Genomic DNA, 12,986 nt, shown 5'->3' with positions numbered 1-12,986 from the left:
AAAGTTGTACTTGAGAATTTTGTCAACTCATGGTTTCTACTTCAGTTACTCAGCTCTTTTCTGGATTCGGAAAAAGGCCTGAATATGCAGTTCTTACTGGTTTTTTTCTGTCTCAAATTTATTAAAATACTAAAGCCAGGTTTTTAACAGGATGTACACGTGAACCTCTGTATGTTGTGTTTGAGAGAGCCTATTAACTCCAATACTGTTGCTTGTACAGTCAAGCAGGAAAAATATATTCCTTGGTAATAACCAAAAAGCCCTGTGGCAGCTGCACGTGACTGATCCGGGACCCCTAATGAGGGTGCAATAAAAGACCTGGCATTAAAGTCAGCTTTGCAGTGTCAGGAGTTCTCCACTTCATCAGCCACTTCTTCTTCCACCTCCCTGTTTTCTGTGTGTGCTGGAGCCAGGGCTGGGCTTAGGGGCACGCCTGCCCCTCGGTGCACGGCCTCCAAGGTCTCTGGGGACACGAAGTAGCTCAGGTGGGAGGCTGGAATTCTCTTCTGCATCTCTTCCAGGCAGCGGTAAGCCTAAAGGAATGCAGAGATCACTGTCAGGGCTGCAGTGCTACAGGCCCCAGTAATCCATTTAATGTGCTTTTCACATCAGAAATGAGGTTAATCAGCACAGCTGGAGGAACTTGCCCTTGGCATCCTCACGTTCCATCACAGCAGCAGGTCACAGTTCAGTGGGAGCACTGGGGGTGTGTGGCACATCTGCCCTGAAGGAGTGATTCACCATTTCCTCAAATAACTGCAATTTTACAGTTTGCTTTCTTCTCTGGCCAGGTGGCAAACACAGTGTGGTGTGATTGCTGAGGCACTCACCCGGACAGACCCTCCGTTCTCATAACTGGGAATGCTTAAGAATCCACCACCGTTTATGCTCTGTGTGATGGAAGCTTTCTTTTTCTCTTTGCATCCCGTGAAGTGAAAAATACGGATGTAGTTCCTGAGCTGTGCCCCACCCTGCTCTGCAGTTCAGCTCCTGCTGTGGAATGCCTTCCTCTGTGAGAGCCACGCTCCACCAGGCTGCACAGGTGTACAGTATGGGCTCTGTAGGTTGGAAGAATTAAGGCTTCACTCACCATGTGGAATTCCTCCACTTTTGCATAATGCTGAAGCAGAAATCCCAGAACATCTCCGTGCCGGAGGGCATCGTCAAAGTCCTGCTCAGCCAGGAGCAGTTCACACTGCCTGACTGCTTCCTTGGGGTCCTCAGGGTAAACTCTAGTAAAGGGCAAAAGGCAACTGTCACAGCCCAGGGAGTGTTCAGCTTGTCAGGCCAAGGACAGGGAAGAGGTTTTGCTGAATTATGTTTCATGAGAGAAACCCAAACAAAACCCAGAATTCCCCCATGTCCTGGGCTGATCCCCCAGCGTGGGCAGCAGGGGAGGGGGGGATTCTGCCCCCTCAGGTGAGACTCCCCTGCAGAGCTGCCTCCAGATATGGGGAACAATAGCACAAGGATGTGGAGCTGCTGGAGAGAGTCCGGAGGAGGCCATGGAGGTGCTCCGAGGGCTGGAGCCCCTCTGCTCTGGAGCCAGGCTGGGAGAGCTGGGGGTATTCACCTGGAGAAGGGGAGGCTCCAGGGAGACCTGAGAGCCCCTTCCAGGGCCTAAAGGGGCTCCAGGAGAGCTGGAGAGGTACTTTGGACAAGGGCCTGAAGTGACAGGACAAAGGGGAATGGCCTTAAGCTGAAGAAGGGTAGATGTAGGCTGGGTATTAGGAAGAAATTCCTGGCTGTGAGGGTGGTGAGGCCCTGGCACAGTTGCCCAGAGAAGCGGTGGCTGCCCCATCCCTGGAAGTGTCCAAGGCTAAGTTGGACGGGGCTTGGAGCAACCCGGGACAGTGGAAGGTGTCCCTGCCAATGGCAGGGGGTGGAACAAGATCGTCTTTAAGTCCATTCCAACCCAAACCATTCTGTGATAATCACCTTTCTGGCTACACCTCCCTTGCTCCAGACACTTCCTTCTCTTTCAGGCTGCCTTTCCACCTTTAATGTCAACAGCACTTCTAAAAATCACATCATGGTTTCCCTGCCAGAAAAGTGTCCCAGCAGCTTTTAGAAGCGAGGCTGCAAATTATTTTTTTAACTGCAGGTGCTGGTACAACTTCTGTTCTGGTAGGATATTTCTGTCACTTAGTTTCCATGCTCTGTGTGCTGCAGCTCACCTCTGAGCGTGAATGAACCGCTTCATCAGGGTCATCCTGCTTTGCAGGTGGGCAAGTTTGCTTTCCTGTTCCACAGAGCTTCTGGCCTTTGCCTTGGAAAGGCACTTGTAGGCTTCTGCCAGCGCTCTGTGGGCTTTCTCGTAGCTCTGATACTCATCAATCTCTACCTGCAAGAGGAGAAAGGAGATGAAGGTCTTGCTCCAGAGCTACCAAACCAAACATGTTCAGCAGTCACAGAATGGGCAGTACCTGAGCACATGCATCATAGAAACCTGCCAGGAGGTCAAGGGCCCTTGCTTTGGTGTAGAAGCTGATGATGTTCGCAATAATCTTTGCATCCTTACGCCAATCCAGCGACTGCAGGTAGTTGGCTGCCATGATGTAAATCTCTCTCTGTCTGGAAACTCCCGCAAAGAAGACAATTTTCTCGGTATCCCCAGATTTCAGCAGTGCCCTCATAGCCTGGCAATGGAAATAGGGGCACGGGGGAGAGAGGGAAAATATTGTGAATGCAAAAACACCAGGCAAGATGGCTCAGAAGCTTTGTCTGGGTAGTTACTGTAGGAAGTCTGCTCCAAGGTTTACTTTTCAAAACACCCTTGTTTTGAGGCCATCCAGGCTGACCTTTAACTTATTTCCTGCTTGTGTGTATTTCTTTGTGGCCATGTGATAGTTGCCTTGTCTCATGCAGCAGTCGGCAATTTGCTCCAGCAGCTCCCTCCGGGACTCCTCAGGGAGGTCCTGGGAGTCCTTGGAGACCGTCATCTTCTCAGCCAGCTCCTCGGTGATGGTCATGTTCTGCTCCAGGCAGAGCTGCAGAGCTTCGTGGTACTGGTGGGAGCAAGGGAGCAATGAGATGTTGCAAACACTACTGTGATACCTCATGTTGCTTGTAGTGTAACCTACAGAAACCAGCTACACACACAAGCAGCTGAGGATGCTCTGGAACACGGGTGTAGTTACATGCCCCGACGTCAGCCCCTGTTCAGGCACACACTGTCCCATTTTGTTTGCTAAGAACATGTTTGTTCTTCCATGACACCACTGGTTCTCACCTGTTCTCTCAGTGGACACAAGGCTGCCACTGAAGATTCAGTCATTTGGACTCTGAATTTTCAGTCATACAAGTCAGATTTGTTAGGCATGATTGATAACATTAGGTTTTCAGCAAGTACAAATAAATCGAAAGACTTTGTGAAATATTTTGGTACTTCCCTTATTGGAACAAATTCTGACTAGGTTATACAAGAGCTTTTAGCCCAGAAAAGGGCTACTGTGCCCTTGCAGAACATGGCAGAAAGGCAGCCAGAGGAGTGGGCACAGGATGGGTCTGGTACCCAGCACTCTGGCAAGGTGCTGAGTCCTTGGCTTGAGAGGAAACTTTAAACCCTGCAAGTGTCTCTGTGTATCTGTTTACCTGCGCAGATAAATGTCTGTATGCAGGTACACACCTCCTCTACCTGTGCAGGGGGGACCAGAGGGCTCAGCTCACCTTCTTGGCCGTGAGGAGCAGCTCCATTGCCTTCTCATACTGAGCGTGTTCCACGAAGAACCTGGAGCAGCGGGCGAGCAGGGCTGGGTCTGACTTCTCATCCAGGTCCTCAGCAATGAGCTGCAGGGCCCCAAACTGCTGCGTGGCAAAGGCCAGCTCCAGGGCTTTGGAGAAGTGTCCTGCCTGCAAAATTACGAATGAGGCTTCAAAGACTAAAGTACTACAGAGCCAGTTCACAGGATGCCCTGGAAAGGGTTAATAAAGCATTACCCACCACAAAGAAATGACTAATCATCAGGATATAGTAAGAACTACAGTTGATTTAACATTCCTCTGCTGTAGGAACTGCTTTGTTTAGGGTTTGAGAGTTTTTACTAAAAAAATATTTACCTTGTGGTATAACATGACAGCTCTGTCCATCTGCTCCCCCTTTTCCTCATAATAGCAGGCTGCCTCTATCATGTCTTCTGGTGAGCTCAGGAGAGCCAGGTTCATCAGCTGATCATCTAAATTGTTTGCCTGTTCAAAAGCAAAGGTTTGGCTCGGGGTGTGCAGACACAAGTTTTGTAATTCTGGCAAGGCTGTGGCTTTGTGCTGTCACACAGTATAATACCATCACCCCCTTCTGTGTAAAACCTCTATAACCCCAGTGACTTTGAGCTTCAATTATGGTAATTTCTTTCAGGCAGTTTCTGATGAGCTGTACAACAAAATACTGTCCCAAACCACCAAAGCTGCATTGATCCACCTTTGGTAGAAGATGGCAGCAGAAAACAGGAGCACCTTCACCGTGGGCTGTCCATGAGCAGGCAGTGTCTCATGGGAGAGAATGGGCACAAACACCTCGTTCTGCCTTCCCTGTGTGCGGGTTTTGTCCCTCTCCCCGTACCTTACAGAGGCGGATGGCATTGTTGAAGGCCTGGGCCCGGGTGTAGAAGTGCACGGCCTGTTTGATGTCCTCCTGGCTCTCGTACTGCCGGGCCAGGTGGTAGGAGGCTGCCCAGTTCCCCGTCTTGTTTGCAATTTCAGCAGCCTGCAAAGGGCATCACATGGCTTTACTTGGTGCCTGTACCCATCCCAGGAATAAGAGCTCTGGGAGCAGGTGGGAGTAGGCTGCCTCACCTTCTGAATGTTGCCCTGAAAGCAGTGGACACGGACGAGGGAAAAGTAATCCTGAGCCAGTGCATAGTATTGCAGCGCAGATTCCAGGTCTGACTGGCTCTCCAGGTACTGCGCCCACCACTTCCACAAGCTCCTGGAAAAGCAATGGTATTGACTGCAGTAACAAGAGGCTGTGTTTTTCACTCCTGGAGAGCTTGAATACAGACTAGACGAGTTTTTTAGAACACAGGCTTCACCTCAACCCAAGGGTGACACTGCAAGGTCTGCACTATACAGGAGGTCAGCCTGGAGAACCAGTGTGGCAGTTCTTAAGCAAGATAATCCTGAAAAGCTGTGGGAGGATCATAACATGGATGAGGCAGGGGTTGAATGTGGCTGAGAGGAGTCACACTCCTCCATCCCTGCTTTCATCATGAGTTGTATTTCAGACCTGACAGCCCCATGCGGGAGAAGGAATGAGCTAGCACTGACTTGTCTTTCATCTTGTTGACGTAGTTCTCCAGGGCTTGTAAGTCTTCAGAGAGCATTCGCGGCACCTCGAACCTGTGTGTGTCTGACTTCTCATAGCTGCGGAGAAGAAGAACATATTACATGTGAAATGACAACGTCCTTTACTAGCTCACTTTCTATGTAAAACATCCATTTTTGTTTGCCAGCCATCCACTGACAACACTGGCAACGACTCCTTCAGTTGTATAAGTTCACTGTAAGACCAGTTGCAGTCCACCACCATCATCAAAAATTAAAAGTTCAATGGTACCGGAATGAGGGAGGTGTGTTCTGTGACCACAGGGCAGTAAATACTTCATTGTGCCTCATCCTTCTGCCACCCACTGCAACATCAGCCTCTGCCACCGCCCTTAGCCCAGCACCCACTTTTCCTCACCCCTCTGCCCGCCATGGCCCCCAGTGGGTCTGCCTGAGCACAGCAGAGCTCTGCTTTGACTCTGACAGCAGTGACATTATTGTATTATTATTACTGTCATCATCATTGTTATCATCATTAGTATTAGTATTATTATGGAGACTTCATATGGTAAAACTCATATAAAAGCAAGATTTCAGACAACAAATCTAAGACATTAAAAATCCCCTCCCTTAGCTTCTCATGGACTCAGCGGTCACAGGAGAGGACCAGACACCAGAAGCAACCAAGGCGAACTAAATTCTGCTCCAGCAGTTGTGTCTGGGACTCTCAGGAAAAGTAAGGAAAAGACGGAAGTGGTCTTCCAGCGACAAGCACAGGATTGGATATGAGTGGGGTTCAGCTCCTGGCCCTGACAGACTCTTGACCTTTCTGACACTATACGTTATTCGCCTGAGAAGGTACTGTGAAGTTTCACTGGGAATGCTTTCACTCTGTGAGGTAGAAAGCACCAGAAACAGGAAAAGCCTTTAATTAATTATCACCATCAGACGTCCCCCTTTGCCTGCCTGCACAAGGAGAAGGCTCCAAGTGTCCCAGGCCGGTGCTTACTGGGCAAGCGCCAGGCTCTGCTCCCCGGCTGCCTCCAGGTGCTTCGCGTAGTTGCAGTGGGTGGTGCGCAGGTGGACCCGGTCCTGGGCCTCGGCCGTTTCCAGGGCCTTCTGCCACTGGTTGGAGGCCTGGTAGAACTTGTTCAGGAGGTCGAACCGTCCGCAGGCCTTGTACAGTCGCTCTGCGTCCTCCTGCGGGGGAAACACCCGAAATCCCGTCAGCCGTGCCCACGCCTCACATGGGTCCCACGGGCACCACGGAGCACGTCACCTGTGCAGGGCACTGCAGTGCCATCGGAGCAACAATCGCTCAGGCAGAGGGCTCAACAACTACATATATGTAGCCTGGAATAGCACGTTACTGGGAAACAGGATGTTTATGTAAAAATAAGGAAAGCACTCAGATCCTGGCATTTATTGTATGGGATCAACTAGGGGGTGACAGGAGCAAGACATGGATGATTAAACGCTGCCATCAGGAGTGTGGACCACCAGACAAGGGAGATATGCTGGGGGGGGGGGTACAGCCATGCTGTCCATCCAGGGTGAGGCCTGGGAGAAGGTCCTGGCAATTGGGGTTTTGGAATTCATGTGCTACGAGCCAAGGGAACCCCTGTGACCTCCCAGCAGGTCTGAGAGGCAGCAATGCTGTTTGTGGACAACTGAACTCCATTCCTTGGAATAAATGCCATCAGTTTATGACAGAATTAGAACAGGAGGGCTTTGCTGATGCTGACGCAAAGGCGAGCAAATTTGAAACTATTATTTTTACACGCTGAGAGGTGCTCACTCCTGTGGAAGGAGCATTTTCCTGCTCCACCCAACTGCTGTCCAGCTGAACACTATATTTAGTAAATTGAGATTATCTGTCCAAGACAGAAAAATAGTTTCTGTCTCATTGTTTCAAATTCAAAAAAGCATAGAAAGTGGAAAAGGAAGATGCCTGCCCTAGGATTCTGTACGAGATGGAAAAAAACAGTGGAACTGCATTTGTTTTGCTGCAGTTCCCCTCCACCTCTCCCAACAGATCTAAATATCCAAGTGAAGAAGCACTGACACTTTTCAGCCTCGTGGCTTTCTCTGCCAGGAAGCTTTCCCAAACATTTAGTTTGAATTTTTCTTTTTTTCTTAATTTTAACTCAGAATAGTTACTCTCTATCTCTCCAGCATTTATGATCTTCAAATAGTTGTAGACTGCTAAACACCTTTTCAAGGCAAATTCTAACTATTGGGCCATCTTAAAGATTTCCTTGCCTGTGAAACCTTTCCAAGAGCTGAACAATTTGCAGTGGTTTTCTCTGAACTTCTTCCAATTCATCAACATTTTTTTTCTACTAATGAGATACTTAAGGGTGGACATCACATTCCAGCTGTAGCTGCCCTGAATACACAGACAGGAGTTACCAAACCTAGGCCTCAGGATGTGGCGTCTCCTCAAACACAGCCCTAATCAGATTTTTGCTGTCATAGCACTTTGCCATTTTTTATCATTATTTCCTATAGACTGTGGGGTATTTCATCAATTCTTTCCCAGTTTTTCCCTCTTACAGATGAGATGCCTGGATGTCTTATGGTTCCCAAACTAGAAATATGTGTTTTTATTACGGATCATTGATGAAGATGTGAATGAGTGGAATATACTCACCTCTAATTCAACAGCACCACTCAATTTTCAATCCACATGACAATGCTGGTCTCAAACCCAGCGTAGATCTCCATTCTCTTGGCAGTCAGGGAAGGTGGGCTCAGACACAGACACATGGGAAAGGCAAGGTCCACTTTGGGGCATTTGCTGCCAGGCTGGGCTCCAGGTGGAGGAATGAGGGACAGTTGTCCCATACACCAAACTCTGGGGAGCAGCCTGACCATGACCTCTGGCTGGGTGGGATCCAGCCAAGTTCTTGCTCACACAGGATGGAAATCTGAGTGTGGGGACAGCACAGGCAGCGAATGTGACTGACCAGAGCTCTCCAGCCCCAACAGAAACATCTATTTTGCCTAAACTCCTTCAACACCTCAGGCCAGCCCTCGCTCTGTGGCAGCACACAGCTCTAGCCTTTCACTCTACAAATAAACATGTCAAAATGTAACTTGCATTTCGCATCTCAGACCTTAAAATATGTTTGTGGAAACATTTTAGCTACAATAAAATACATCCCTTTTTAATGCATTCAAAACTAGAATGATTAAGCTTGAAAGAGACTTATGCCTGAAGATAACAGGTTTTCTGTTAAATGCTTCACACATAAACCATCCTTAAAAGATGTCTCCTTCAGTGAGCAGTTTCTTTCATTCAGCAGTTTTTCACATGAGAGCAGAACTCTGATATAAACCCTGCCCAGCTTGGGATTTACCAGCATTCCCAGCTGGATGGCCAGCACGGCCACCCTGGCCTCGGGCTCCGGCTCCTGCTCAGCCTCCCGCAGTGCCTTGGCTCCTCTGGCGTGGCCCATGTGCCCCAGGCAGATTTTGGCAACGTCGAGCCTCTGAGTCCTCACACACATGCGAGCCATGCTCTCCCAGACGGCCTCACTGCGGGAGAGAAGAGCAGAGCTGTAACCGTGTTGGGGGAGGCAGGGGAGGGGCGAGGAGAGCGAGCGACAGGGGAACCATCAGGACTCAGTGGGTGTCACAGAGACTCCAGGTGCTCTGTGAAGATTGCAGAGGAACAGAAACAGGCTCACACACAAAGGGCAGTTCTTGAGCTTGATGACCCCAGGCTTAAGGAGACATTGTGGGGTTTGATTTGCACCAGTGTCTAAACAACTGCAGTTACACCTCTGAAGCCAGACTGGGAGAGCTAGGGGTGTTCACCTGGAGAAGAGACGGCTCCAGGGAGACTTGAGAGCCCCTTCCAGGGCCTAAAGGGGCTCCAAGAGAGCTAGAGGGGGACTGTGGACAAGGGCCTGGAGTGACAGGACAAGGGGGAATGGCTTTAAGCTGAAAAAGGGGAGATTTAGATTGGGTATTGGGAAGAAATTCTTCCCTGTGAGGGTGGTGATGCCCTGGCACAGGTTGTCCAGAGAAGCTGTGGCTGCCCCACCCCTGGAAGTATCCAAGGATGGATCTCAGAGCAACCTGGTCTAGTGGAAGGTGTCCCTGCCCATGGTAGGGGATAGAACTAGATGGTCTTTAAGGTCCCTTCCCACCCAAACCCATCTGTGATTCTGTGTTTGCACATACATAAAGTGCCCATCTCTGTGGTTCTTGCTGTAGCTGCAACCTATAGACACTGACAATACCCCCAAGTCAATGTTCAGAAATCAAAATTAAAAGCAGGAGAAAAGTCTTATGTACATAAACTTCACACTGGAAACATCCTGCTGCTGTCCTGAGTAGTTCACACATGGAACAGCTACTGAGAGCCCAACAGTTGCACTCAGTAACAGGGAACAAGGAAACAACTGACCAAACAATCATGTTCTACTTTAAAACTTGCATAAAACTGGCAAAAGGAGCTTTGTGATGCACAGAATGAGAACTAGTCAGAGCTATAAGCTCACAGTTACCCACTGCAAAGTCTTCTGCCCAGGCAAGGCAGGGACGGGTGGAGCACCACGCTCCCAGCGGGAATGGCAGGTACAGTAGGACCATGACACAACTGACCATCACAGTGGGGGACAAGCAAAGATTTGCACACATTCTATTCACATTTGAGGCTCTTCAGAATTACATGCAATCTGTTTGACTAATAAAAGCTGTGAGCATTGAAAATATGGTTTTTTTCAGCACGCCACCCCCAGCAGAGGGGGTGCCCAGGCACCCCACAGTGCAGTGCTCAGGCACCACCACGGCAGGAAGTAAAGATCTAAATTATAAAAGCAGGGGAAAAAAAGAAGAAAATAATAGAATAGAATGGCATTTCAAGTCCTGCCACCAAATTCCCTTCCAGTTTTCCTCTTACTAAAATGTTTCTGTGTTTGCAGCAGCTGTGGGAAAGCCCTGCATAAACAGGGGAAAGTGACTAACCGGGAAGCAGCAGAGCAGGAGAGCCACGACGTGCTCTCCAACACTTGCACTAAAGAAAGGCACAGGAAATATATTTTGCCTAATTTACTTTACAATTAGAGCATCTTTTATTTACAGTGCAACTGGTATAAAGCTTTCAGGTAGTAATCAGCATAAATATGTGACATAGACTTCATCAAGGCCAAACAGTGCAGAGAAAATAAAGCAGGATCAGAAGTGAAAATGTCCCCCCTCTAGCTGGTTTAGAAAAGCATGACATGGAAGGGCCTAATAGAAACTAGCACTAGATCCTTCTGTGCCACTCAGTACAGAAATGATTCCTTGTGTCAGCAGATGTGACCTTCCTAATTTCTGAAAAGATGGAACCGGTTTCTCTTCTATTCCAGCCACCTGGAATTGGGAAAAGTGGGAAAAACACCTTTAAAGAACATTGACATGATTAACATGGTGCTAGTTATGGTCACCCAGCTGTGATCAACATGGCCAGTGAGTTCTGTCCCTAGGAAAAGCTGGGCACAGCTGCACTTCACAGCAGACAGGGAGAAGAAATACATTTTCCAAGCTCTGCAGTGTGCCAGAAGAAGCTGCCAACAGCCATTTGGCTCTGGGTGAAGGAACGCATGTCTGTGCTGGGCTTTGTCAAGCTGACTAACAGTGAGTTTCTGAAAGGAAATCAGTCTTTATTTTTCAGAGCTCTGACAGATCAGTAGTCCCTCCGTGCAGGAAGATGAGAGTTCATGGGCTCGAACAGGAGAGCGGATGAGGATTCTTATTTAGACTACAGGGAGTGGAAACTTTTGAAAGGAAACAGACAACAGACTGTATTTTAAAGTACAAAGTTAAAAGATAACAGCGTGCGAGAGTCACAGCAGGATTTGGGAGATGCTGCTCATCATCTCAGCTCCGTTATGCTTTCCTGGATGGCAACAGCTCCTGCCAATGTCAAAATTCAGCGGGAGCTGCTTCCCCAGGACTCCTCTTTGGGAGCTCTTGCCCCCCTCAACCTGTCTGTGGGCCACCTGGACACCCAGGTGCCTCTGCCCTGAGGAGCTGGGGCTCTGCCATCCCACCCCTTCTCCCTCCGCTCCAAACCATTTGCCAAATGAACCTGAGAGGCTCCAGGCTGTGTGGGAGCAGCAACAAACTCAGAGGGAGAAACTTCTCCAGTCAATGTGCTCTGTGGTTGGTTTTATCCTGCCAGCCCCAGCTGGGGATGAGCACACTGGGGTCAAACCTGACCAAAGACACTGAATTTGGGAGTCTTCAGAGCAGAGCAGAGCTGAGCTTGCGTTGACTCATCCAGCACAGAGACCACAGCAAGAGACAAGAGGGACACCAAAGAAAGGTGTTTGTGCCCATGGCAGGGGGTTGGTACTAGATGGTCCTTAAAGTCCCTTCCAACTCAAACCATTTCATGATTCTAAGAGACATGATCAGAGCAGCTCACCAGCACAAGTACCCATGACACGTGAGACCATTGCCTCCCTCTGACCATCCCTTCTCCTGCCTCTGCCCTCCAGAACCACCCGAAGGAGTGTTTCACCTAAGGAACCCAGCCCTGCTGTGCCCAGAGGACTCCTGTACCCCCCTGGGTTTGGTCAGCAGCTGCACAGGGCAAAGCCCACACCCAAGCCCTCCCTGGTCCCTGTGGAGCTGCAGCAGAGGCTGGTTTTCTCCAGCAGACACATCTCTCATAAGAAGGACACTGCATACACGTATTATTGCAATTTTCTTCATGGAGCAAAATATTAGACAACTGTTTCTGCTTTGGGAGACCTTTCATCTTAGCACCACACTCCCCCTACTGCTGCTGAGGTACACAAGTATTTCTGACACTGCAACATCCATGTGCATCCATTACATGGAATCACAGAATCACAGACAAACCAAGGTTGGAAAAACCCTCTCAGATCATCGAGTCCAACCAACAATCCAGCATCACCACCGTGTTCATCACTAAACCATGTCCCCAGGTGCCACATCCACACACTTTCTGAAGGGATGGTGTCTCCACCATGGCCCTGGGCAGCCTGTTCAATGCCTGGTAATCCTTTCCACGAAGACATTTTCCCCAATATTCAACCAAAATCTCCCCTGGCACAGCTTGAGGCCATTTCCTCTTGTCCTCATCAGTGTATTTGTTTGTATTTATTATTTGAATATATTGTTTATTATATCTTATTAAAAATCTAGAAAGGTGCCAGAGAAACACCACCCTGTGAAACACAAAAAAATCCAAAGTACTTTACAAAATCAAACTACCACAGAGGGTCTCCCTTGACAGGCACAAACCACAGACCACCATAGAGCATTGAGCAGTGGCACAGACCCTGTGTCACCAAAACCCTAGGGGATAACACAGCAGATCCACGTTCCCAAACCTGGCTGGGGCCAGGACAGTGGGACTGATCCATGGGACTGATCCTCCACAGCTCCTGAAGAAAGACGTGGAGACCTTCAGCCAGAACCTGTTTTACCTTCACCCTGCAAAGCCACTGCCAGCATCTCCACACTGCAGTGACCAGGGACAACAGACACTTTTTATAACACCACATTATTTGTTAGAGATTTGCCATCCAAATGAATAGTAGCACTCATGGTACCCAGCAGGAGCAGGCAGGGGGAAGGGGGAGGAAGGGAAGGGAAAGGAAGGAGGAGAAGGAGAAGAAGAAGGAGAAGGAGAAGGAGAAGGAGAAGGAGAAGGAGAAGGAGAAGGAGAAGGAGAAGGAGAAGGAGAAGGAGAAGGAGAA

General features: G+C 49.0%; 1 protein-coding gene across 3 annotated transcripts in view; it reads right to left on the bottom strand.

Moving 5' to 3' along the window:
- Window positions 1-100: 100 nt before the first annotated feature.
- The window catches only part of IFT140 (intraflagellar transport 140), an 80,686-nt gene continuing 67,800 nt past the window's right edge, over window positions 101-12,986 (bottom strand). For all 3 annotated transcript variants that reach the window (XM_017808830.1, XM_017808829.1, XM_017808831.1), the window contains 12 exons: window positions 8,622-8,799; window positions 6,269-6,459; window positions 5,263-5,358; window positions 4,792-4,924; window positions 4,559-4,702; window positions 4,060-4,188; window positions 3,670-3,852; window positions 2,802-3,008; window positions 2,427-2,639; window positions 2,178-2,344; window positions 1,091-1,232; window positions 101-533 (listed from right to left, as the gene is read on the bottom strand). In XM_017808830.1, coding sequence (XP_017664319.1) covers window positions 345-533; window positions 1,091-1,232; window positions 2,178-2,344; window positions 2,427-2,639; window positions 2,802-3,008; window positions 3,670-3,852; window positions 4,060-4,188; window positions 4,559-4,702; window positions 4,792-4,924; window positions 5,263-5,358; window positions 6,269-6,459; window positions 8,622-8,799 — 1,972 coding nt within the window. In that variant the 3' untranslated portion in view covers window positions 101-344. The remainder of the gene's footprint in view (window positions 534-1,090; window positions 1,233-2,177; window positions 2,345-2,426; window positions 2,640-2,801; window positions 3,009-3,669; window positions 3,853-4,059; window positions 4,189-4,558; window positions 4,703-4,791; window positions 4,925-5,262; window positions 5,359-6,268; window positions 6,460-8,621; window positions 8,800-12,986) is intronic.

This window comes from Lepidothrix coronata, unplaced genomic scaffold (genome assembly GCF_001604755.1).
Source record: "Lepidothrix coronata isolate B3197 unplaced genomic scaffold, Lepidothrix_coronata-1.0 Scaffold24, whole genome shotgun sequence".
NCBI lineage: Eukaryota > Metazoa > Chordata > Aves > Passeriformes > Pipridae > Lepidothrix > Lepidothrix coronata.
Note: the sequence above shows the minus strand (reverse complement) of the source record. Positions and strands in the feature narration are given on the sequence as shown.